Source organism: Lethenteron reissneri, chromosome 52, assembly GCF_015708825.2.
Source record: "Lethenteron reissneri isolate LAM-NWPU_2019-01 chromosome 52, ASM1570882v1, whole genome shotgun sequence".
Classification (NCBI taxonomy): Eukaryota; Metazoa; Chordata; class Hyperoartia; order Petromyzontiformes; family Petromyzontidae; genus Lethenteron; species Lethenteron reissneri.
In genome coordinates this window covers 7,787,394-7,813,449 of record NC_083830.1, presented here as the reverse complement: position 1 = coordinate 7,813,449, position 26,056 = coordinate 7,787,394, and the positions used below count along the sequence as shown (strand labels likewise).

General features: G+C 50.3%; 1 protein-coding gene across 2 annotated transcripts in view; it reads right to left on the bottom strand.

Moving 5' to 3' along the window:
• Positions 1-3,227: 3,227 nt before the first annotated feature.
• Positions 3,228-26,056, bottom strand: part of LOC133355799 (rhophilin-2-like) — a 66,027-nt gene continuing 43,198 nt past the window's right edge. Inside the window, exons 5-15 of one of the 2 annotated variants that reach the window (XM_061573168.1) lie at positions 25,659-25,736; positions 25,301-25,425; positions 23,263-23,429; positions 22,206-22,393; positions 20,696-20,852; positions 19,561-19,680; positions 15,660-15,845; positions 14,148-14,224; positions 13,483-13,629; positions 11,011-11,178; positions 3,228-7,396 (exon numbers count right to left, since the gene is read on the bottom strand). In XM_061573168.1, the coding sequence (XP_061429152.1) occupies positions 7,184-7,396; positions 11,011-11,178; positions 13,483-13,629; positions 14,148-14,224; positions 15,660-15,845; positions 19,561-19,680; positions 20,696-20,852; positions 22,206-22,393; positions 23,263-23,429; positions 25,301-25,425; positions 25,659-25,736 (1,626 nt within the window). In that variant the 3' untranslated portion in view covers positions 3,228-7,183. The remainder of the gene's footprint in view (positions 7,397-11,010; positions 11,179-13,482; positions 13,630-14,147; positions 14,225-15,659; positions 15,846-19,560; positions 19,681-20,695; positions 20,853-22,205; positions 22,394-23,262; positions 23,430-25,300; positions 25,426-25,658; positions 25,737-26,056) is intronic. The other variant, XM_061573170.1, reaches the window with a different exon arrangement.

Here is a 26,056-nt window from a genome sequence, read left to right as displayed (position 1 = left end):
CGGTCATCTCGGTCGGTCGAACCACTGCACTTTCCTGGCTCTGTCCCGTGACCTCCTGCCAGCAGCGAGCCCTTCGACACTTCACGTGGCCTCAAAGTGCACCTGGCCTGGCACAGGCGCCTTGGTGACGTCCCCGTCAATTGTGGCGATAGGCGGGTTTTGGGTTTAGTTGTGGGTTCGATCCCAAGCCTGTATATTTGAAGTTTGCACGTCTCTCTCTCTCTCCCCGTGGTCGCGTGGATTTCCCCCGGTCCTCCGTGTTTTCCCTCCACAATTAATATCAACGTGCGTTTAAAGTGTTTGGCTGCGACACATTTCCACATGATGATTCACCACTTTGTGCTGTCAATTGTGGCCAGGTCACTTCTTAAAAACTGCACAATTTGGATAGATCAAGGCTGATTGAGAATTGTTTTTATCGTCGTATTGTTCTCTAAACGAGTCTTGAATGAAACAAAAAATCCAGTCAAGGGAGTTGTTTTCGTTCCCGGTAAACAAGCCACCGTTGGTTCAACGTTTCATGCTTCCTGGGTATCGTAAGGAGTCTTGATATGATGCCACATTCAGACGCTTCATACATTTCAGTTGTTATTGTTGTTGTAAATTGAGCGATCAAATTGATTTTACCCGTTGCCACTTGCGAGCCTCTCTTGCAATTAAGGCCTGCGCTAACAGCTGACAGCCAATGCAGCGCGCTGCAAATGTAATTTACAAAATAACGAAGATAAAAGGCAATTGCACGCCAGTGGCAGGAGAATTGTCCACGTACATGAGCAAAGATCCCCCGTACAGCCTCAACAGGCTGTTGGGGCAAGTGATGTTAGCGAGCACCTATGAAGTCCGGAAACGGTGCATGAGTGGGAGGGTGGCCAACAACACGCCCGGCCGCCTTTGTCTCCCCAGTGGTGATGTTTACACACCGCACTAGCTTGACAGGTTCAGAGCGCACTACCGCACGACCGCACGGCCACACGCACAAATACACAACATTCCACACCCCTCTCCAAAAATGCATTACTGTTGCAATCGAACAGTGGAAAAGAAACTCTAAAAAAATAATGCAATAAATATTTGCTCAAATAGGGGTCCCTCCCTCCCCCTGATAAAACGTCTATTTGGACAAATGTGGGTCCAGTGGCGTAGCACGGTAGGACATGTGTGTACAACGAATTAGAGAGGGCCTTCTGGGCACCTCGGTGTCGTCCGGGGCACACCTCCTGGGCCCCTCCCTCTCCCTTGCCCAGTTTTCCCGGCCACTCTTCACGTGCAGGAACCTTGCCCCCCCCCCCAACACCCTGACCCGTGGAATTCCCAGTGCAGCTGCACACTCGAATCCTGCGCCACTGGATGGGTCACATGAATTTCGATTTAAAGCTTTCGTGACTGCAGGGATTCATTTTCTTAGTTCTTTCGGTAAAGTCACGTAGAATGGAAATAATAAAATAATTAAAAACATAATAAAATAATTCTCTTAGTATGTTTTATTTTTATTATTTTATTTTTATTATTTTATTATTTGCATTCTACGTGACTTTACCGAAAGAACCAAGAAGGGTCACATGAAGTCAAATTATCCGTAGCAACTCTGGACAAATGAGCATGCGACCATGCCCGCGTGTGATTTATAACAAAACATTCAATTGCAGCGGGTGCTTAGAACAGTGCTCACTTTATTGATCAAGATCGGCTCGGAAAGAAACACGTTGACAAGCGAACACACAAGATGAGGCTGCATACGAGAACAAATCCATTGCTGTCAAAGAGACTTCCTTTTTTTGTAGTGTGCGTTTCGAATAATTAAATAAAAATAGAGAAAATTCTGGGGGGTGGGGTGGGGATATTGGGTAGGAATTTGGTCGATTGGGTCTGTTTTGAGAACGGTGGAGCAAAACGTCTTAATTCACAAAAAGTTTAGCTCATTTTAAAATTCTTTATATTAAGTTCGCTTGCTTGCTTGCCTTGCGTGTTTGCGTGCTTGCTTGCTTACGACCGTGCAAATTTTTCGGTCGTTTTTTAACCCACGTCCCGTGATCCAATCGAGCTGACATTTTGCACACAGACTCGTTGTGCGTGACAATTAATGTTCGTGAAAAAAAAATGTCCAAAATTTTACACTGTTTAGGGGGAAAAAAATATTTCATTACCAATTATTTAATGCTGCCAGACAATCATCTGACCCATAGGTGGCAGCCATCTCAAGCCAGAGGACAAGAGGACTCTAGCCACCCCGATGCCACGCATATAAAGGATTTATAGTTAAAAACTTTGTTTTTACGGGTTTACTTGTTAAGCAGTTAGCTTTGACGTACCATGACGCGAAATGTAAGGCACGGTATCGAGTCAAATTCAGAATTGTAATTCGTGCCACTGGAGGTGCACGTTGAATATTCTGCTCTTAAAACATTTTCTCACTCTGACCTTGTCTCTTGTAGAACTAATTCGACCGCGAGGTAATTTCTTTCATAACGTACCACTTTATATATGTCATTAACTTTATGGTATTATGCCTCCATATTTCTTTAATGAAGGGCGGCAAAGTGAAGCGACCAAATTTAATAATTTCATTTCGCCTCGGTATTCTAATGCTCTTCGTAAATTAGGGAGAGATCCACAAGCCATATTTATTCACATGAAGGAAGCGAGTAGTATACATTGCAAAACAGTATAATATAAAGGCAAGAAGTTCTCGATAGCGTTGATCATTGAAATTAAGCTACTATATTAGCTCGGGATGAAATATTAAGAAAACAAAATCTGATTTGACAGATATTGTTGGCATTACATGTCAAGTAAAGACGTAATAAAGGCACAGCCCTTAAAAGTCTTGCTCATGCCAATGCTGGCAACCAGGGCCTCCACGAGAGGACGTTTTGGAAGGCCCCTTGCCAGAGTCTTGGCCTCTTCTTCCAGGATGGCCAGGCATCGTGTAAGAAGTGGGAGTACCCACAACCTATCCCACCACCACATACACACGACTTACCAATTAACTAACCGTGGTATATCCATTTATACTGCTGGGTGGACAGTGACGGGGGGTTTAAGAAACTCGCAGGATTGTTTCAGGAGATGGAACCAGCGGACTCTGGATTACAAGTCCACCGTGTCAACCATCACACCACGGCAGCATCTCTAAAAATTGAAATTTGGCCACATTGAATTAAAGAAAGACTGCTCATGAATAGATTTTTTTTTGTATCAGAAATCATAATAATAATAAAAAACGTATATACGATATCTAGATATAATTCTTACAAAACACACCGTGAAAACGTTGCACAATGTCACAGCAAGGCGCTACTTAAAAAGGTACCATACATACAATACTGTGAGCAAATGACGTAAAACTAGGATTTTTTTTTTTTACAGAATATACATTTGTTAAACCATTAACCCAAAAGCCAATAAGTGCAAAACAGGTTATACTTTAAGGCAAACATTGAGTACAGTCAATTAACTTTGCTGAAAGATAAACTTTGGGGTTAATATAAATCTAGAATTTATTTAGCATATGTTTTGTATATTTTTTTTCAATATAAAAAGTAAAGATTTAATTTCACCGTGTGTAAATGCACCACATTGTCATCACAAATGTTTAAATATAATTGAAAGGCGACTTGAGAAATGGTTCTATATTATAATATGAAAAAAACACATCATTTCCATTATACAGTTTAAACCAAACTTGCTTCTACATGTGTGGCTCAAAATACAAAGGCAATTATACTGGTAGGAACCACCTGGTTCCACCAGCCCATAGGGGATTATTGTGTCCAGTCCGTCCTGCATCCAAAAATGGGAGGGACTGGTCACCCCGTGGTGCCCTTATAAAACTCAACGTTTAACCTACTCACGCCTGCTTGTGCCCGCCCTCACAGTCGGCCATATTTGCGGAATACACCACGCCGCCATTGACCCTGGCCATTGACCGAGCAACCCAACGTTCCTACCAGCTTCCTCCGCAGGAATGTGTTAGTTTGCAATTTTAAAAATCCCATCCGAATAGATTTTTTGTTCCTTAGCAACACACGGGCATTTTTTTCTTGAAGCTTAAGTCAGAGAGGGCTGAAAACACCCATGCCATTTTCCTGAGGGCCTGAGCAAATGCATTGGTTAAATTTGGTACAATTAAGGCTCCCGGAGTTTACAGGGATGGTTCTGAGAAAAATTCTGATGGGGTCCACCTTTGTATTCTATTGAGGGCCTTGTGTAGGCTTCATATGAGCATAGGTTACAAGGCCACAGGCTAAACCCAGGAAAGAACCAGACGTGAAAGTAAGGTTGGCACCTTTTTGGTACCAAGAATCGGGACAAATAATAAAAAATAATATCACACAATCATAGGAGAGGGTAGAACTCCAGGTAAATGTCATGTCTTGAGTGGTGTATTATTAATGTCACAGGAAGACTTCCAGATTTCACAGGACAGGTACTTCAAAGAGAGAACAATCCTCGGAAAACCAGGACAGGTGGCAACCCTAGATCAGGGGTCGGCAACCAAAATAACAAGAAGAGCCATTTCTTTCCAATTCGGTACAAAATTCAGTATTTCAAGAGCCGCAATGCATCTGAGTACATACTGTACATACGTACATATCGTCAAGAAGCAGCCCGTAAAGAGCCGCATGCGGCTCCGGAGCCGTAGGTTGCCGACCCCTGCCCTAGATAGAAGCGATGTGGTCAAAGTAAAAAAAAATATACCCATAGTTACCCTGGAATGCTTCACCAAGTCTCAAAGCCCTTTTCCACAAAACAATTGAATGTTTGGCCAATGCAATTGATTCATCTTTGGTCTCGTGTGGGAGGAATTCAAAAGAAAACTGCACCATGCATACAATAGGGTAAAAACTGAAATATTCAAGAATCTGCCCCCACCCTCACCGCTCTCCTCTTTTTTTCCCCCTTGACCTTCCCTTCCCCCCCCCAAAAAACAAATCCATGTCCCGTACGCTGTCCCTACGTTAGTAGTGGGGTAGGTGAGCCCACCTCCTCTCCCTCCTTTTCCCCGTGAACACCGCACCTCGGGCTTTCGTCCGCTGGAATTTCCGTGCCCCCACCACGATCCCTGTTTATTTATTTATTTTAAATTGCTCGTGCTTTGTTCCGGACTCTTGTTTAAAAAAAGTGCTGCTACATTCTAGACACTGCATAATAGTTCAAGCCATATTACCACCTGTATTGGCAGCTTGGTCTCGCATCCAAAATACTAACCAGGCTCGGAAGCTTAGCGTCTGAGATCCAGCGAGATCAGGCAAGTGCCCTCTCGCTCATCAGATCTTGTCAGATCGGAAGGCGTTGATCCTGGTCACGGATTTGGATGAGATACGACCGGAGCTTGCCAAGTTGTTGTAGGCATGTGGCTCCGCAAGGGGCAAGCGAAGGATGCAAACGTTGCGTGTCTCACGCCTTGCTCATGGTGCGGTTCCTCTGCATGCTTCCGATTTCCTCCCACATGAAGCTAAACTCTCATTTTAAATTAATTCTACAAACGTACCAGTGCAGGACCCTCCTGAAAAAAGAATTGAATTGGACTCAGAGGGGACTTTCCTAGGCAATTTAAGGAAAATGTTTAATTCATGGTAAATTTTAGTTTCAGTTTAGATGCCACGACCATCAAGACACACTGGGAACACTTCCCTCTAATCTAGTCATCATCATTATCAGCTATGATCTATCCACTGCTACATGAAGGCCTCCTACCAAGCCATCATCATCTTCCAAAAATCTGTCTGGATCCTACACACGAGCCCATTTCATAGCTTCATCTCCATCGATCGATGCCTCCTGGGCAGTGCTCCCTTCTTTGGCTGCCACTCTGTCCTCAATGCTGACCACCGGCCATCAGTCTCTATTCTGAGCCACGACATCCCTGCCCAAGCCCACTTTTGCTTTACTGAACCAGTCAAATGTCTTTTGATGGGTCCTGCACCAGCGCCTTAACAAATGCAATGAGACAAAACGAATAAATAACATGGACATTTGAAAGAAAGAAAAAGATTAATGCAAGTAAACAGCAGGATGACCACGCATACAAACACTGCTGATCGTGTCAAGCTATCGGTACAAACACAACCGCAGTCGCGTGAAGAATCCGTGAGTGCGAGCATGGTGAAGGCATCTTAAAGCTCCGACAAAAAAAACATGCCGGTGCCACGGTCATCGCCTTCAAAGTTGTGACCGCAATCGATCAGTTACAGCCGTCGACCACAGACAAAACCATACCACGGGAGCGATTGCGTTCGGCGCGTTCTTTTTTCCACTCCCCTCCCAACCTTTTTTACATGACATTTAAAAAAAATATATTAAACAGCAACAATTCATATAATAATAACAATATTATTTTGTATTCGTTTTCAAAGTTTCTTTTCTTTAAGAAAAAAAGTAGTCATCTCGTTTGAAGGTATGAAACTTCGAGTTTCTGAGAAAGACAAAGAGTTTTTATCACGTGACCGAGAAATGAACGTCGGATTTTGACGCTTTATTTATTCATTGAACGGCGCTGCCGGTAGCAACAAGGGCCACCTTGTGGCATTACCACAGAGTGAAGACCCAGAATTCAAACGACAAAGGGAACAGACTTGGCACAGATCCGGTACATCAAGTCCCTATGGGGGGGGAGGAGGGGGTGGTTTCCGCAGTCTAGCTTTGCAGTCCGTCCAATCCGCCGTTAAATAATGTCACGGAACGCGGTCGCATACGTGCGGCCTACACTGGCGCGCACGCCGTTCAAGTTCGAGACCCCCTGTCGATTGGTAGACTTAAGGTGGCAAAAAAGGGGTGGACTAATGGCGGATTGCCGTCTGTGGAACCCTAGCCCGTGTGCAGTTGCCACTGCCTGCACACCGACCAAGGCTGTTCGGTTGACGCACAACAATTCACCGACCCAGTGATTCGATGAATTGTTGCAACTCGTGCTCAAAAAAATTGATACAAAAAACGATTCTTCGTCACCACCCCCGCTCCACGTCCCGTCATCATCTGGTTTTTATTGCTTTTTTTTTTTACCATCATCTCGCCCACAGTCTCGCTGTCTCCGTCATCCTCAAGGCACAAAGTAACATCGTTCGCATGCAATTCAGCAACAATCCTAAGCGGTCGACATTCACGCTCCGCAGGCGACAGGCGCGGGAGAAATCGGTTCGTTTTTCCGACGTCTCGTCCGGCGCCACGAGTCGACCCGCGCGCGTCAGTACCCGCGCCAGTCCTTGGTGCTGTCGAACATGCTGCTCAGCGTGCCGGGCACGCTCTTGGGGCGGCTCTTCTTGCGCCCGAAGAGCGACGACACCTTGTCGCGCAGGGTCTTGCGCCCGCGAACCCGCTCGCCGCTCGTCAGCGTCGACGCGCCCGTGATGGTGCCTGTGGCGAGCGGCCTGGGGCTGCTGTCGATCCGCCGCTGCTCCTGAAGATGACGGGCGGCGGTGGGAAAAACACGGGCGGGGTCAGAGGTCGGCAACCATCGAACGGCGCCGGAAGGAGCCGATGTCAGTCCGAGGAAGCGGCCCAGCCACGAGAAACGATTATTGTTTTCACAGCGCAGCGAAGTTTTGTGAAGCTAAAAAAGGTAAAAGTTGCAGCCCTGCAATTTCTTGCCAAGGTCACTGCCAGCAGAAAAAGCCACCGCTGCACATGGCGGGGAGCGGTATGACAGTAGTTCGCACACTTGACTATGAACCCAATGACCTCTGTTTAATTCCTGGCCATGGTTAACATCAGTGGCTAGTGATATCAGAATCTGTACTGGGCCTCCCCTAGGTCCATCCATAAATGAGTAGTACCTGGTGTGGTGTTAACATCAGCACTGGGGGGACAAAGATGGTCGGGCGTGGTGCTATCCACACAACTACCTCGCTCGTCACGTCAGCCTTAATAGGTGCTCACTAGCAGAACTTGCCGCAACAACCGGTGCAGGCTACACACGGGGGGGGGGGTTCTTTGTATTTGTGCGTGCCTCAAAGCCTGTGGACTGGGCCAAAAGAAACCAATTTTCTTGCTCCAATAAAATGCGTTGACATAACACTGACGAAGAGAGACATCCACCCCCATCCAACGCGGCCTACGATTATACATTTATGAGCATTTTATATGCGTTTCCTCAGAACATTGATAGTCATAAAGTCCCCCCCGCCACGCCCGCCACCAAATATAATAATAAAAGTGTTGATGTGTAAAAAAAATATATCGCGAGAGCAAAGGGCGGTTGTAAATAACACAAGCAGTGAAATTAATGGTTGCTTGAGTCAACAGGACATAAATACAAGGCCATGAGATTTACAAAGGCAAAGATGCCCCGTGTAGCCTTTACCAGACTGTCGGGGCAAGTGCTGTTAAGCGAGTAGCACCTATGAAGGCCGGCACTGTGGCGCACGAGGGGGATGGGTGGCCAGCACTACGCCTGCCCGCCCACCCGCCTTTGTCTCCCCAATGCTGATATTTACACGGTGCACCAGGTTATCCTTTAAGGCCGAGTGGAGACCTCCGGGGAAAGTCCAGGGACCAGTGCTGATACTTGTCATTGATGTTTACCGTTAGTGGGACCAGTGCTGATACTTGTCACTGATGTTTACCGTAAGTGGGACCGGTGCTGATACTTGTCACTGATGTTTACCGTTAGTGGGACCGGTGCTGATACTTGTCACTGATGTTTACCGTTAGTGGGACCGGTGCTGATACTTGTCACTGATGTTTACCGTTAGTGGGACCAGTGCTGATACTTGTCACTGATGTTTACCGTTAGTGGGACCAGTGCTGATACTTGTCACTGATGTTTACCGTTAGTGGGACCGGTGCTGATACTTGTCACTGATGTTTACCGTTAGTGGGACCAGTGCTGATACTTGTCACTGATGTTTACCGTTAGTGGGACCGGTGCTGATACTTGTCACTGATGTTTACCGTTAGTGGGACCGGTGCTGATACTTGTCACTGATGTTTACCGTTAGTGGGACCGGTGCTGATACTTGTCACTGATGTTTACCGTTAGTGGGACCAGTGCTGATACTTGTCACTGATGTTTACCGTTAGTGGGACCGGTGCTGATACTTGTCACTGATGTTTACCGTTAGTGGGACCAGTGCTGATACTTGTCACTGATGTTTACCGTTAGTGGGACCGGTGCTGATACTTGTCACTGATGTTTACCGTTAGTGGGACCGGTGCTGATACTTGTCACTGATGTTTACCGTTAGTGGGACCAGTGCTGATACTTGTCACTGATGTTTACCGTTAGTGGGACCAGTGCTGATACTTGTCACTGATGTTTACCGTTAGTGGGACCGGTGCTGATACTTGTCACTGATGTTTACCGTTAGTGGGACCAGTGCTGATACTTGTCACTGATGTTTACCGTTAGTGGGAATCAAACTCACTGGCAATCAAAATCATCGCTCGCCACTGTATGTGTATCTTGCTCAAAACACACATACAAAGACGCCCCATATAGCCTTCACCAGACTGCTGGGGCAAGTGTTGTTAGCGAGCGCCGAATAAGACCGGCACGGCGAACGTGCAAGTGGCCAGCACCAACGCCTGCCCGGCCGCCTTTGTCTCCCCAGCGATGAGGTTTACACACCGCACCAGGTGCCCGTCTAAGGCCGGGTTTATACGCAAACAAAGATAAAAGATCCCCCCCTGTATAGCCTCAAACAAGCCATTGAGGGCAAGTGCTGTTCGCTAGCAGCACCTTGGAAGGGTGACACGGCACACGAGGGGGTGGGTGGCCAGCACCACGCCCGGCCGCCTTTGTCTCCCCAGTGGCAATGATTACACACCAGGTACTCATTTGAGGGCTGAGTCGACCTAGGGGAGGCCCAGGACCGGTTCAGATAATCGTCCCCGGTGTTGGTGGCCGTGAGCGGGAATCGAAACTCGGGTCACCGGGTCTGCAGCGCAGCAACACTAACCGCTACACCCCCCCCCCCCTCCCGAGACATAACCACACAGACGCAGCACACACAGCTGGTCTCTTCATCAAAGACAGCTTACAACGGAGAGATGCACCTCGGCGCAAATAAAACGCATCTTCAAATCGGCTGCCAAGTCTTTCAAAGCCATAAATACACCGGGGAAATAAAAAATAATGTAATATCCCCCCCCCTCCCCCCCCGTGGAAATGAAAGCACATGCAGTTCAAGGTTATGAGTTTAATATTTCACGAGAATCAGGTGTTATTTATTTATTAACCGTTCTCGGGAGGAAGCTAATTTACTGACAACAAACTGTTCGAGGCTATTAGCTGGAGCGCAACGGTGCTCGTGATAGCCAGAGGTCACCTGGTCGATCTCCTATCTCCCGGCGCGGCAGTCGTGAACCGCCTCGGTCCACCCAAACAGTGTCAAGAGGGTGTGAGTGCTGAGTACAAGAGAGTGTGGGAGTGTGCGAGTGAGTGTAAGGGGGTGTTTGTAAGAGTGTGGGTAGTGGTAGGGTAGCGGTTAGCGCTACGCTGCCCTACGAACCCGGCGACCCGAGTTCGATTCCCGCTCATGGCCAACACCGTTGAAAAATTTCTAAACTGGTCCTGGGCCTCCCCTAGGTCGACTCGGCCTCAAATGAACACCTGGTGCGGTGTGTAAACATGCACCACTGACTGTTAGGACAAGTGCTGTTAGCGAGGACCTATAAAGTCTGGCACGGACACACGACGAGGTGGATGGCCAACACCACGCCCGACCGCCTTTGTCTCGCCAGTGGTGATGTTTAACACACCGCATCAGCTACTCAGCCTGAAATGAGTAGACCTAGGGGAGGCCCAGGACCGTTTCAAATAAATCGCCACTGGTGTCAGCCATTAGCGGGAATTGAACTTGAGTCACCGGGTTCGTAACCACGACACTACAAAGACCCCACGTATAGCCTTAACAGACTGTAGGAGCAAGTGCTGTTGGCGAGTAGCACTTGTGAAGGCATGGTACGGCACACGAGGGGGTGGGTGGCCAACACACACACACGGGGACACCGTGACCCACATCATCATCATCATCATCGCGCACCGCCACCCTCTACGTCCAAAGCCCTCACCGGCGAGCCCTCGCTGAAGGTGAGCAACCTCAGCGGGGTCACGACCTCCACCTCCACCCCAGCCATCCCGGCTTGGGTCATGAGGTCGGCGACGGCCGCTTGACCCAACCAGCGGCAGTCCTGACCTCCGACCCCGATGATGTAGTCACATTCCTTGATGCCCGATCGCTGGGGGGGCGTGGGGGAGTGGGAGAGTGGAGGTGTGAGGGAGTGGGGGTGTGGGAGAGTGAGGGAGTGAGGGAGTGGGGAGTGGGGGCGTGGGGGAGTGGGGAGTGGAGGTGGGGGCGGAGTGGGGGAGCGGAGTGTGGGGGGGCAGCCGATTGTTAGGGTGGCCGCCATGTTGTCCAGTATTTTGGTGACGCTGCGACGTTCAGTAGCGTTGCACGAGCAACAAACAACAACAACAACGGTTCGGCATTCGTCGTCAGAAATGCCTTTAAAAAAACAAAAGATGACGTTTTGGGCAACCATTGTGCCATGAAGATGGGACCTGGTCCGAAAATTCGATTATAACCGAATTTGCCTTTGAAAGGGGGGAAAAAAAACTATAATAGTTTTAAAAATAATTCTGATAATTATGATAGGTTTTTTTTTCCCTTTTAAAAGGCAACACACACAGGGTGGTGTGGTTATTGACGAACGAGTTGAATAGTTGTCACCGTGTTGATTTTACGTCACTGCCAACGCAACAGCAGCAGCAGCATCACCACCAAGTAATCAGTTTAATCATATCCACAATAGCTGGGGAGAGTGAGAGCGAGTGAATGAGCGACCGATGTAAATTATATCGATGTTCTACGTTGGCCCGGTGTGCGGGAATGTCGCACGTTTTAAAAACACGAGCGAGACAAATAGCGATTACAATTCCTGAACGGGCGAGCTCCCTGAACGGGCTTCGCGTACACCCAGCCAGTCCCGCGCCACCAAATTACTTTTTCATTTTAATGAACCTGCCGAGGGATACGGCCATCATTATTCACAACGCCGGGCCCGATTACAATCAATCAGCGTCGGCACACCGAAACTTTCTTGGTAAACGTTCATTTTAAACGCGCCGTTCATAATTCCGCTAAGTCGATCGATATTCCGGTGAGCAGCCGGCCCCATCAGGCCGTCCATTCGCGTGATCGATGCGGCATTAAATGGATGGATTTGACCCCGTCGTTCTCTAAGCATCGGCTGAGAATCGTGGCAACAAAGACAACACACGGCCGGCCCCGTCACCGATCAAGGCAATGGATCGCCCGCGGACCTGGCATCGCGAACGCACGTGCCACTCCACTGCTGGATGAAGAGGGGCCACCTCTTCGTCGTGCGAGGTCGCGGGAGTTACGCGACAGTAATTCAGCACGCTGGTCGACGAGGGGGGGTCAGTTGGTGAAGTGAAATGGGGGGGGGGGGGGGGGGTCCAGGACTGATTCGGATGTCGCGCGACAATGAAGTTGGCGGCCGTGGCTTAAAATTGAGCCTCAGGATTGCCAGGGTCAACCTGGGTGAGGCAGGTCAATAGGGCAACTGACCGTTGACTTATCCACAAAGCGGTACTCATTTTTATCTACCCCGGAGAGATGATGGGGCTCAGGTCACGTCCCGCCCCCACCCTCCGAACAGGGTTTGAACTCGAAACCTTTCGATTGCGAGCCGCTCGCTCTATCGCCGAGCCACCTGGCTACATAAAAGCTAAATTGGAAACAAAATGTATTGATATCGTCAAGCATATATATGTATTTTTTGCTCAAGCCACACATGTAACATGGTTCTGTTTTATTCTTGTGTGTGTAGTGGAAATGAGCTAAATGTGAAAGTGTAGAGGCCTGCTGCTGCTGGCCACGACCAGAGTGCTTCAGCAAAGAGAGAGAGTTTGTGTCGTGTCGCCGTTCCTCCTCCTCCATTGAAAGAGGCCAGACCACAGTGGGTTTACAATACGGTCCAAAGTTTGGGTCGCATGGCCACAATCACACGACTCTGGCTTGTCGTCTTCAGTGCATCTGTGTGAATCTCCATCTATCATCACCATGTATCACTCTATGGATTCACTGTCTGGTCTAAAGTTTGGGTTCCATGGCCTACAATCACACTGCTCTGGCTTGTCGTCTTCAGTGTATCTGTGTGAATCTCCATCTATCATCACCATGTATCACTCTATGGATTCACTGTCTGTTCTAAAGTTTGGGTTCCGTGGCCACAATCACACGACTCTGGCTTGTCGTCTTCAGTGTATCTGTGTGTATCTCGATCTATTATCACCATGTATCACTCTATTGATTCACTGTCTGGTCTAAAGTTTGGGTTCCATGGCCTACAATCACACTGCTCTGGCTCGTGTCTTAAATTTTTCATTCACGAAGAAGGCGACGCGCGTATCGGCCTGCCGACGACGTTTCCGATGATGCGGCCGATAGGTTACGCCCGTTCCTTCGAGGAGGAGGTTAAAAGTTGAGCGCGGTTAAAATGACGTTGCGCCCCGTTTACCATGGCGGCGCTCCCAGGCTGGACCAGCACGACGCGGACGGGCGAATCGCCTCCGAGCCGCATGCCGTATCCCTCCGCCGGCTTGGACAGGTGCACCTTGCGAGGCTTGCTCAAGCACTGTTTGGCCGAGAAGACCGACAGGGGGCCCTGGGCGCACGGAGAGACGACAACACGTAGCGGTGAGATGACAAGCAAAACAATGTGACCACCGAGGGGGGGTCAGGAGGTCACGTCATGAGGACCGAGCGGACGATGAGAGGGCGACCCACACGGACCCCGCTCTGTGGTGCAGCCTTTGCGATTGCTTGACGATGATGATGATCATACTGATGATGACAATGATGACAACGATGGCATTGATGATGATGACAATAACATCGATGACAATGGTGATGATGAAGACGCGACGGTCGATGATAACACCAATGATGATGATGATGATTACAACACTGAATATTATGACGATGACAACGGCAGCACTGAAGATGACGACGATACACCATTGGAACCTCATTTGCCAGTAAAAAAATATGATAATTGGTTTTTTACCCTTTTATCTGGCAACAAAAAGGCTGTCAGTTTTGTTGCCAGATAAAAAGGGTAAAAAAACAAGTCATCGATGACGACGATGTAACGAGGTTCGCGATGGAGGTGCGGCGTGTTACCAGCCGGCGGAAGATGTCTGTGCCCTCCACTTTGTCGAACACCGGGGGCTTCAGTTCTGGGTTGTGATGGGTTTCCGCTGTTTTTGGCGAAATGAGAGAGGGACGGAACATTCGATCACGTTTTGTTCTTGCGGAAATTCCCTCGCCTCCCCCCCCACCATGACGTCATTCCCAGTCGCGCCGTTGGTGCCGCGTCATCATGCAACGGAGAATTCGTTCAGAACTCTCATCGAGCGGTGCTGGGCTTCATTTTTTGTTCACCATTATTTAACCAGGTAAAACAAAAATAATAACCCGTGAGGTTTGTGAACCTTTGTCTTTGTGTTAATGTGTCTTTGTATGAAATGTAGAATTTATTTCGTACCATACGCAGCCAACAGTGCTAAAACACGCATACATTGCCTCTCTTAAACACACACACACAAAGACAAAGATCCCCAGTATTGTAACTTGCTGACCCGCCGCCCCCCTGCCTGGACATCTGTGAAAAGGAGCTTCATAGCTCATCGGATTCCTCCAGTCTAAATCAAGATTCCGATGATGGAGTTGGAGTGGCAGCCGGAGGTGAAAAACGCGCCCTGAGAGGATGACCACCGTCCGTGGAGATGGAGCAAAGAGATCGGTGTGCGGGATTGATGGATCGCGATGTATCGCGGGACAGCGAGAGTTGGCGACGCAAACGTTGCAGTTGAGCAAACACACGGCCCTGGAATTTTGATTTGCTTTGCCAAGTTGTCGACAGCTGCTTCACAGTGCGTACCCTCAAAAACACGAACCTCAACAACAGCCCACGTACGCACCCCCGCAAACACACACATACCTGCGCGCGCGCACACACACGCACACAAAGACACCCCAGAAAGCCTTTAACATACTGTTGGGGCAAGTACTGTTAGCGACGTGGTATACGAGGTGGGTAGCCAGCACCACGCCCGACCGCCTTTGTCTCCTCAATGGCGATGTTTACGCACCGTACCAGGTACTCATTTAAGGCCGCGTCGACCTAGGGGAGGTCCAGGACCAGTTAAGATTTTCTTCGTGGGTTTGGGCCGCGAGTGGGAATCGAACTCGGTTTGCCAGGTTCGTAGTGCAGCGCGCGCTAACCCCTACGCTACCACTCCCCACGCAGAGACGCACACACAGAGACAAAGATAAAGATCCCCCGTATAGCCTTAACAGACTGTAGGGGCAAGTGCTGTTAGCGAGCACCTATGAAAGCCGGAACGGTACATGAGGGGGTGGGTGGCCAGCACCACGCCCAACCGCCTTTGTTTCCCCAGTGACGATGTTTACACACCGCACCAGGTACTCATTTTAAGGCTGAGTCGACCTAGGGGAGGCCCAGGACCGGTTCAGATAATCGTCACTGGTGTTAGCCGTGAGCGGGAATCGAACCCGGATCGCCAGGTTCATAGCGCAGCGCGCTAACCGCTACACTACCGCTCCCCACACACAGACACACACAGAGACACACACACACACAGACACACACACACACAGAGGAATACGCACGGGCGATTTCGGGGGCCTCCGACGAGTTGATGAAGCCGCCGTCGGTTTCGAACTTGGCGAGCCGCGTCTTCGCCTGGTCGCGCGCCGTGGCCAGGAAGTTCTGCAGGTCGCCGAGCCTCCCCAGAGAGGATGCGGTGCGCACCGCATCCTCGTGCCGCCACACCGCCTTGCTCAGGTGGCCCAACGCTGCACGGGGAGACACGGCAGGGAGACACGGCCAGGTTAAGGGACGTACGGGGAGACTTGGGGAGACACGGGCAGGGGAAGGCAGACACGGCAGGGAGACACGGGCAGGTGAAGGGAGACACGGCAGGGAGACACGGGCAGGTGAAGGGAGACACGGCAGGGAGACACGGGGAGACACGGGCAGGGGAAAGGTGACACGGGCAGGGGAAGGGAGACACGCGGAGACACGGGTAGGGGAAGGGATACACGGGGAGATGAAGAGGAACAATAGTAACTCCCTACATTTGAGAACTCATTCAAGCAAAATCTGGACCGGATTCAACATTCGGTCCGGAGTTTGCTTGTACAGAACGAATGCTGCTGAAATAACACACTTCCAGAAGGCTACGGGTCCAATTGGTTGTGTAATAAATAATTGTATTTGTCACGTGGAGAGACACGCGTGTGTGAAGAGGACATTGTCTGTCAATCTATTTAACTATTGATAGTCCCCACAATGACACCGAGGATTATTTTACGGACATGTTTTTGTGCGCGCAGTCATTCGTGTTAGGGAATGGCCCCACGGAAGCGGATGTCACAGAGCTATCTCTGAGATCCCTTCAAGAGACCTCTGGTCGACACACAGCAGAGGGCAGCACTTTCCTACCCACCTTTGCCACAGGGAGTGATTTCGTCGCATTACTCGCTGTATTTAATTCTCAGAGATAGAACGTAGAACCAAATAAAATGTGATGGATTTTTTTTTGTTTGCAGTCACCGTTGACCGGGCCGAGAACACCAACTCTTTTTAAATTTCGATTTAAAGCTTTCGTGACTGCAGGGATTCATCTTCTTGGTTCTTTCGGTAAAGTCACGTAGAAGGGAAATAATAAAATAATAAAAATTAAACATAATAAAATAATTCTCACGACGTTTCGGCTACAACGCAAGCAGCCGTCCTCAGGTGAAGAACAGGTCTGTCGGGGAGACAGCGTCACCTGAGGACGGCTGCTCTCATTGTGGCCGAAACGTCATGAGAATTATTTTATCATGTTTTATTTTCATTATTTTATTATTTCCCTTCTACGTGACTTTACCGAAAGAACCAAGAAGATGAACACGAACTCTGCTGCAACTCGAGAAACCCGGCTTAACCGCTGCGGTCGGGCGGGCCGAACCCCGGATTCGAACCCAGGATCCTAGCCGCGACGGCTCGGGGTTTCAGACACGACCATCGTGAATCACTCGGCCACCTCCCCCTTCCCCCGCTCGTGGTGTTTCAACGTCCTGAGGGAATGTCGGGGAATGTTCTCTTTGAAGCACCTGAGAGCAGCACTCAGGACCGCGTCTCCATGGCGACCCCTCGTGGTTAACGCTTGACCCTGTCCCCGCGGCAACGTGCTAGGGCCCTTGACTTGAGGACTTCCATTGTACAGTGAACGCCTCGTGAACGATTAGAGTATTTAATTTTGGATTTTTTTTAACATACGGTTACAATTTTTATCTCTCGGCTGAAAAATATTTAAATAAAAAACAACCTGAAGCGGCCGGGTGGCTAAGTGGTCAGAGATGCTGACACCGCTGAGTTCGAATCCAGGTTTCATTAAATTAGACCGGCTTCTCAAGCCTAGTAAGGCGATGGGCCAATCACCGATAACTGCAGGAAAAAAAAACCATTACATTCAATTTGATTCTGCACTTAAATTTGGCCAAATTACAGCTGTGAGAATTAAAAAATTAACCCGTAAAAACAAAGTTTTTCACTATAAATCCTTTATATGCGTGGCATCGGTTTTATTTTATTATTCATTTCTGTTTTTCTTGAGTAAGAGTTTCATTTTTAGCACATTGGTATTTTAAATAAAATATGAAATTAAAATTTTTCCTAAAAAGTGGAAAATTTAGGAAAATTTTTTCACGAAAATAAATTGTCACGCACAACGAGTCTGTGTGCAAAATGTCAGCTGGATTGGATCACGGGAAGTGGGTTAAAAAACGACCGAAAGATTTGCACGGTCGTAAGCGCGCAAGCAAGCAAGCAAGCGAACTTAATATAAAGGATTTAAAAATGTGGGTTTGGCTGTTGTGCGACGAACATTGCTCTTATATGCCGAGCGGGTGAGGAAGTATTGCCCCCCCCCCTCCCCTCAACTGTGTGCGGACAAGAGGTCACTTGAAGAAATGTTTTATCTGGGAAGTAACTCTACGATATCCACTTCCGCGGGCCGTGACCATGACCACCGTCATGTGACGCCGACAGAAGGCTTTCACTATCAATGTCGAGATTGGTAATTGGTTACTTTTGATTGAGATCGGCGTTGTAGGCATGACGTGAACACCTGATGGTGTTGGGTGGAATTTCCAGCGGAACGTGGGACAAAATTGTCTCTTCTGCTTGGGCTTTTAAACCTCTCCCCTCCCTTCCCCCCCTTCCCCATCCCTCCCTCCCTCCCCTTCCCCTTGATTTGATTGGCTCTGTCGCTGGGTGGCGCAGCGGTTATAGCAATAAAAAAAAGTTGACATTATACAACACGTGACGATCCGACCCAAAAAGAGCCTTAATTGTGATGCAAAAATGGAGATAAAATTAGATTACAAGTTTGTTTTGTTTCAAATGAGAAATTCAAACACAGCTCTAAGTACCGATTAAAATAAAGTTTAGAAAACCTGGCTTGTTTTTTTTTTACTAGAAATGTTCTTGTCTGCCAATGACGTCAATAAACTTTTTCAAAAAAATTCCACGGCCCCCCTCCTCCCACCCCCCCTTCCCTCCGCACCCCCCTACCCCCCACACCCGACCCCTCCCCCCCACTTTGCCCTGGTGCGACTCAGCTGTTCCACACTTGCCCATGGGCCAAACCGCCTTCGGACGCGTGCCATGCGGCGGCATTTGTGTTTAATTTGTTAAAGACAGCAAACTCTGAGCGGGTTTCGACCATTAGTGTGGGGGTGCACAAGCACTTGGAGAATATTCTTAGGTTTGTTCGGTAAAGTCACGTAGGTAAAACATTAAAATTAATAAAAGTAAAATAAAATAAAAAATAATATTTATTATTATAATAAAAAATAATATTAATTTTTTTTTATTTTATTTTACTTTGATTAATTTTAATGTTTTACCTACGTGACTTTACCGGAAAAAACCTAAAAATATGAATCCTTGCAGTCACGAAAGCTGCAAGTCTAGAATACACTTTGAGAATATGCCAATCGATGGCAATGACAATAGTGATGGTGAGATGATGTCTAGGGATTGATGATAACGAAGGTGCTTATGACAATAAAGATGATGATGGCAATGATGATGAAGGTGTTAACAATGGCAATGATAATAATGATGATATCGAAGGTAATGATGATGTGTATGGTAACGATGATGATGATGGTCTATGGTAATGATGATAACGAAGGTAATGATGATGATGATGATGTTGAAGTGTTCAGGCACTAAGAAGTCATTATCTATTGATGACGATGACGATAACGATAAAACTATTGATAACAATAATCCTTTGATCCGAACAATGTGGACCTAAAGAGCATAGGCTAAGGGAACAATGATGATGGAGATGTTGATGATGATAATGATGGGGTGTTTGTGGCCTCAGCAAATTTAGCAATTGATGATGATGGAGAGACGATGATGGCGGCAGCGATGACGACGACGATGCTGACAAAGACATCGGCCGAAATAACTACGACGACGACAACAAACAACGCTGATGACGTGTACCTAGCTTGGTACGCTCGTCGAGGTTCGTCACGACGACGTGCATGGAGGGTCCCTCGGGCAACGTCTCGTGAACGTCCATGAGGGCCTTCTCCTGGTCGCGTGAGTCCTCGCCCGGCGCCGCTGCGGCCGTGAGAGACGCGGGAGAGATCGGTCACGGCGATGATCGTGGCGGCAGTCGCGGCGGTCACAGTCACACCGATGGGCACGGCGGTTACCGTCACGGTGGTCATGGCAACGGTCACACTGGTGGTCGCGGAAATGGCCGCGATCACGGTAATCAAAGCAATGTTCACGGCGACGATCACGGCAATGGTCGGGACGTTCAGGGCAAAGGTCACAAAAAAAAAGCACAAAATGGCGACACCCACCCCGCGCAGAGTGGGTGGGTGACTCCCCCCCCATCATCCACCAGGCTTGCTTGGAAGCAATTGCTCCAAGCAAGCCTGAACAATTTAAAAAAATATTTCCATTTTCATTTTACCAGGTAAGGCCCACTGAGCTATTAGCTTCTTTTCAGAAGTGGCCACAAATTATATCTCAATGAAGTGGCTTATCGCGTGGAAATAGATCGCAGCCAAATCCCCTAAAACACGTGTTTATAAATGTGCAGGGAAACCCAGAGGACCGCAGAAAAATCCACGCGACCACGGGGAGAGAGAGAGACACGCAAAATCCAGACACAGGATCGAACCATTCCAGGTGAGGTAGTTCGACATCTCACCACCGTGGCACCTTAATTAACCATGACGCATCCACCTCATCATCCCCCCATCCACCTCATCATCCCCATCCACCTCCTCATCCCCATCCACCTCCATCCACCCCCATCCACCTCCTCCCCCATCCACCCCCATCCACCTCCTCCCCATCCACCTCCACCCCCATCCACCTCCACCCCCATCCACCTCCACCCCCATCCACCCCCATCCACCTCCTCGCCATCCACCTCCTCCCCATCCACCTCCACCCCCATCCACCTCCACCCCCATCCACCTCCACCCCCATCCACCTCCACCCCCATCCACCTCCACCCAACTCCTACCCCATCCACCTCCACCCCCATCCACCTCCACCCCCATCCACCTCCTCCTCATCCACCTCGTCCCCCCCCCCCCAGGCCCCGGCGATGACTCACGTGCGTGGTCGAGCAGTGCGAGCGCCAGGTAGTAGTGAGCGACAGCGCCGAAGTGCTCCGACTTGGCCCTGAGCAGCGACTTCCAGCAGAAGGGCAGCACCTCCGCCAGCTCCGGCTGCTGCATGGCGCCTACCACCCCCGTGTAGTCCTCCGCCACCTGCCCCCACCGCAGCCAGGACCACGTGTCAAAGACAAAGACAAAGATTCCCCCCCCCCCGCCCACCCGCGTAGCCTTCGGCGGACGGTTGGGGCAAGTGCCGATTCTGAGCGAGGACCAGCGTAGGCCGGGAAGACGCACGAGGTGAGGGTTGGAGGGGGATTGGTGGCCAGCACCACGCCCGGCTGATGTTTACACATCAGGGGCGCAGAGTGGCGAGATTTTAACTACCTCGCCTGGTATGCAGGAGGTCGTGGTTTCAATTTCACCTCTGACAATGTCTGTATATTTGGAGTTTGCATGTTCTCCTCGTGATCGTGTGGATTTTTCCCCAGGCCCCCCAGTTTTTCTTCTACATTTTAGAAGCAACGTGTGTTTATAGTATTTGGCTGCCTAAAATTCCCACGTGATAAGCCACTTCATTGAGCGATCATCTGTGGCCAGGTCGCTTCTGTATAGCTCAGTGGGCCGTACCTGGTAAAATATAAATAGTAGTACAGTTTTACACGCTTCACCGGGTACTCATCACTTGAGGCTGAGGCGACCTAGGGGAGGCCCAGGCCCGGTTCGGATAACCTGTCACCACCAAAAAGTTGGCCATGAGCGGGAATCGAACTCGGGTTACCGGCTTGGTAGCGCAGCGCACCAACCGTCCGCACTGATCTTGCGCATTCAGGCAGTGCTCACATCCAGTTTACGGCCCGGCGGAGCGGGTTGTGGCAATTCCACATTGTTATGGCAAGGGCCATAACGTCCTCACAAAGTGGTAACCGTTTTATCGACCTCGGAGGGATAATGAGCCAAATTCGACCCCCGCATCCACGATTTGAACTCGGTAGTGGTGACTCGGTGCCACTACGAACCACCCGGCCACGTCGACCTAGACGGGCGAGTGGACGACTCCGCGAACGGGCGAACCATGCAGCGGGTGACTAGGGGTGAACAGACGAGCAGTCGGGTGAGCGAGCAAGCGTGTGGGCGAGCGAACCAAGTCGCAAGAGTTCATACTCTTAGTTATTTCGGTAAAGTCACGTAGGTAAAAAAATATGAAATTAAAATTATTATTTTATTCGTATACATTGTTATTTAATTTTTTTACCTACGTGACTTTACCGGAAAAAACTAAGAAGTATGAATCCTTGCAGTCACGAAAGCTTCAAATCTAGAATCAAGTAGCAAGAGGGCAAACGAGCAAACACGCAAGTGGGTGAGCGAGTAGGCGAGCGAGCAAGGAAATGGATGAGCAAGCAAGCAAGTGGGCGAGCGAGCAACCGAGGAAGTGGGCGAGTGGGCGAGTGGGCGAGTGGGCAAGTAAGCGGGCGAGCGAGCGGGAGAACGGGGCCCGGCGCCCACCTTGGCGGCCTCCTGCGCTGCCGTGAGGAGCGAGTGGAAGTTGTTGTGGAGGCCAGCGTGGCACAAGCGCTCAAAGACGCACTCCTGCGCCTGGCTCGCGCACACGCGCACCAGCAGCGCCAGGCACGCGGGCGACAGGTCCGCCGTCTGCGGGTGCGGCAGCGCCTCCGCCAGGTAGCTCAGCACACCTGGGGGGGGGGGGGGGGGGAGCGGCAGGGGTTAGGGTCGGTGGAGGGTAAATTCTATTCTATTTTGTATTCATAAAGCGACTTTCACCAAGGCGCTTAACAAGGCTTGCAGACTAAAGTAGAAAATGGCAAGTTGAGCGATGGCGATCGGGTAGTGACTACGGCGGAGGGAGCGAGGTGGAGGCATCAGGGGCGTTGGGTGGTGCTAGTAGGGGTAGCAGAAGAGGAAGGGAAAAGGCGAGGTAGAGAAAGAGAGATAGGACGACCTGAGGGCAGTGCGAAAAGAGGAAAGCGAGGGGGAAGGGGGGAGAGTCGGATGTGGAGAGGGAGGTTTGTTCCGCTGTAAGGGGGCAAGCAGCGAGAAGGAGTGAAAGTGGGACTGGCCACAGGGTGGAGGAGGGTCAGCGAGAAGATAGGCCGCTTGTGACCGGAGTGGGCATGATGGGACACTTCAGGAAATACGAGAAGAATGGATGGGAGGGTAGGGAGGTAGGTTTGTACTTGAACAGGTGGGCAGGTCTGTGAATCGGTGGGTCGGTATGCGAGTATGCAAGCAGGTATGTGACGAGGTAGGCAGGTACGCGAGTGCGTGACTAGGTAGGCGAGTATGCGACTAGGTAGGCGAGTATGCGACTAGGTAGGCGAGTATGCGACTAGGTAGGCGAGTATGCGACTAGGTAGGCGAGTGCGCGACCAGGTAGGCGAGTGCGTGACCAGGTAGGCGAGTGCGTGACCAGGTAGGCGAGTGCGTGACCAGGTAGGCGAGTGCGTGACCAGGTAGGAGAGTGCGTGACCAGGTAGGCGAGTGCGTGACCAGGTAGGCGAGTGCGTGACCAGGTAGGCGAGTGCGTGACCAGGTAGGCGAGTACCGGCGGCGCGCTGGAAGGCGGCGATGGCGCTGTCGATGCCGGCGAGCGCGGTGCGGTCGCATCGCGCGGCGATCTGCGTGTAGAGGGCTCCCACGTTAAGCAGCACGCTCGCTCGCTCAAACCCAGCCTCCCGGTCCTCGCAGGGCAGCCCCGACAGAGAGTCGCACCTGCAGAGCCACGGCGATGATTACGACCACGACGATCGCAATGACTACGATTAGGACGACTACGATAACGACAGTGGCGACGATGATGAAGACAACGATGATGATGATGATGATGGCGACAATGAGGACTACCACGGCGGCGATGATTACGGCGGCGATGATTACGACGACGACGACGATCGCAATGACTACGATTACAATGACTACAATAACAACAGTGGCGACGACGATGAAGACAATGATGACTACCACGGCGAAGATGATTACGACGACTACGATCGGAACATTGGCGACGATGATGACCACGACGGGGACGATGATGATGACGATGACTATGGTGACGACGACGACGATGACTGCAATGACTACAACGACTACGATGACGACAGTGGCGACGATGACGACAACGATCACAGGAAGTGGTCCAGCAGCTCAGGGGTACGGACACGGGGCCGGGTTGTAGCGGCCCAACCGTGAACAAGTCGGGTTTCTCGAGAGGAAAGAGTTGGTCTCAGGCCGGTCACCAGTGACTTACACAGAGACCCACAGACTTACACAGAGACCCACAGACTTACACAGAGACCCATAGACTTGCATAAAACCCCACATACTTACACAGAGGCCCATGAACTTATACAGAGACACATAGACTTACACAGCAACCCAAAGACTTACATAGAAACCCAAAGACTTACATAGAAACTCACAGACATACACATAGACCCATAGAATTACACATCTATAGACCCAAAAAATTTGCGTAGAGACCCACATCCTTACATAGAGACCCATTGGCTAACGTATAAATCTACAGACTCGCATAGAATGACTTGTGATTAAACCAGGTTCTCAAGCGTAGAGAGTTGATCACCAGTGACTTGTGCAGAGACGTGCGGGCAGAGTTGGCCATTCCACATTCCTCGGACAGGGCCAGGACATCCACTGAGAGATGACTATGCACGTACCGGCAAAGGTGAACCAACCACGAGGTGTTTGCAAGTGTTAACTTCCGGACAGTTTGATCCCGATCGCGATATCGGCGATCAATCGTCACGTGTTCAGACGACAGCCCGCGGAAGCGGATATCACCTCTGACATCCCCTTCTTCAAGTGACCTCTGGTCCACACACACGCGCAGCGGAGGGAAGCACTGTCCCACCCGCTCTGCCATGCGAGAGCAATGCTCGTCACGAGTCAAACCGATGTTTTCATTCTCAGGCAGCTGGAATCTCACCAAATCAAGTGCAGAACCAAATTCAATGCGATTGTATATTTTTTAGCGTTCAGGAATTTATAACCGGGCTGAGACGATCAACTCACCGCACTTGAGAGACCCGGTTTAACATAACCATAGGCTGTGGCTGAAACCCGGATTCAAACCCAGGATTCTCAACGGTTCTGGCTCTTGCCCTCTGACCTCCGAGCCACGGGGGCCATCTCCCGTCAAGTTTGTTTATAAATGCGTGGGGTACAGCCCCATCACCACCACCACCGCCGCCGCCGCCAGGGTTGCTTTAATGTAAACAGCAGTGAGATAACCTTCCCCAAGATTTCTGGGAAGAGCTTGGGTGAGAGAAAGAGAGAGAGAGAGGGGAGGGCCTCGAACGTCTCTCTCGTGCTCCCGCGAAATGATAAATCGCGCGGAATTCTTTCCGCAACGCAGTGGAGACCCAAGAATCTGAACGCTGCCCACCCCCCCGCCACCCACATTTCCACGAAGCCCCACAACCCAGCTGCCCACGCAAGACATTCGGTGAGCAACGGCAAAATGGGAGGACTGCCGCCACCGCCGGCACCGCCGCGCACTGGTGAAAACCGCGCCACTGGACGCAACGGCCCATAGGTGGGCGAGTGGATAGGCGAGCGCTCACCAGGTGAAGCGAATCTTCGTCCTGCGATACGGGGGGAAGAAGCGCGCCTCGGCCGCCGCCAGCTGCGAGCAGTACTCCATGAGCAGGCCCAGGCCGGCCTCGTCCCGCGTCGGAGTGCGCGCAGCCTAAGGCAGGGATGCGGGGGGGGGGGGGGGGCCACAGACACATTGCGGGGGTCAGGGGGGTGGTCACTCAACAACAGGGCCGTCGAAGAAACGGCCAAACGCCCAGATTTGCCATTTTTACGTGGCTGGAGTGCGCTACGGGAGCGAGGCAGCATTGGTGCCACGTAACGAGATGTGGGCGCTACGGACGGTGTGTATGATGCGCGCGCGTGTGATGTGACGCCACGTCGCACCTGTCTCAGCGCCATGAATTCCTTTATTTCGGGCAGGTACTTGGACCCATCCTCTCCGTAGTGCTCGCATATGAATTCCTGCAGAGCGAGAAAATGCAGCGAGCGAAGCATTGCAGCATTCAGACTGTCTTCTCGACAGACCTGTTCTCCACCTGAGGACGGCTGCTTGCGTTGTGGCCGAAACGTCGTGAGAATTATTTTATTATGTTTTATTTTATTATTATTATTGTTAGTATTATTATTATTATTTTATTATTTCCATTCTTCGTGACTTTACCGAAAGAACCAAGAAGACATTGCAGCACGATCACGCAAGAGCTGCCCCCCCCCGCCCCCCCCCCCCCCGGCCGCTCAAGGTCCTCCGCCGCGTACGTTACGCGCGTTCCAATGCCGCTGCG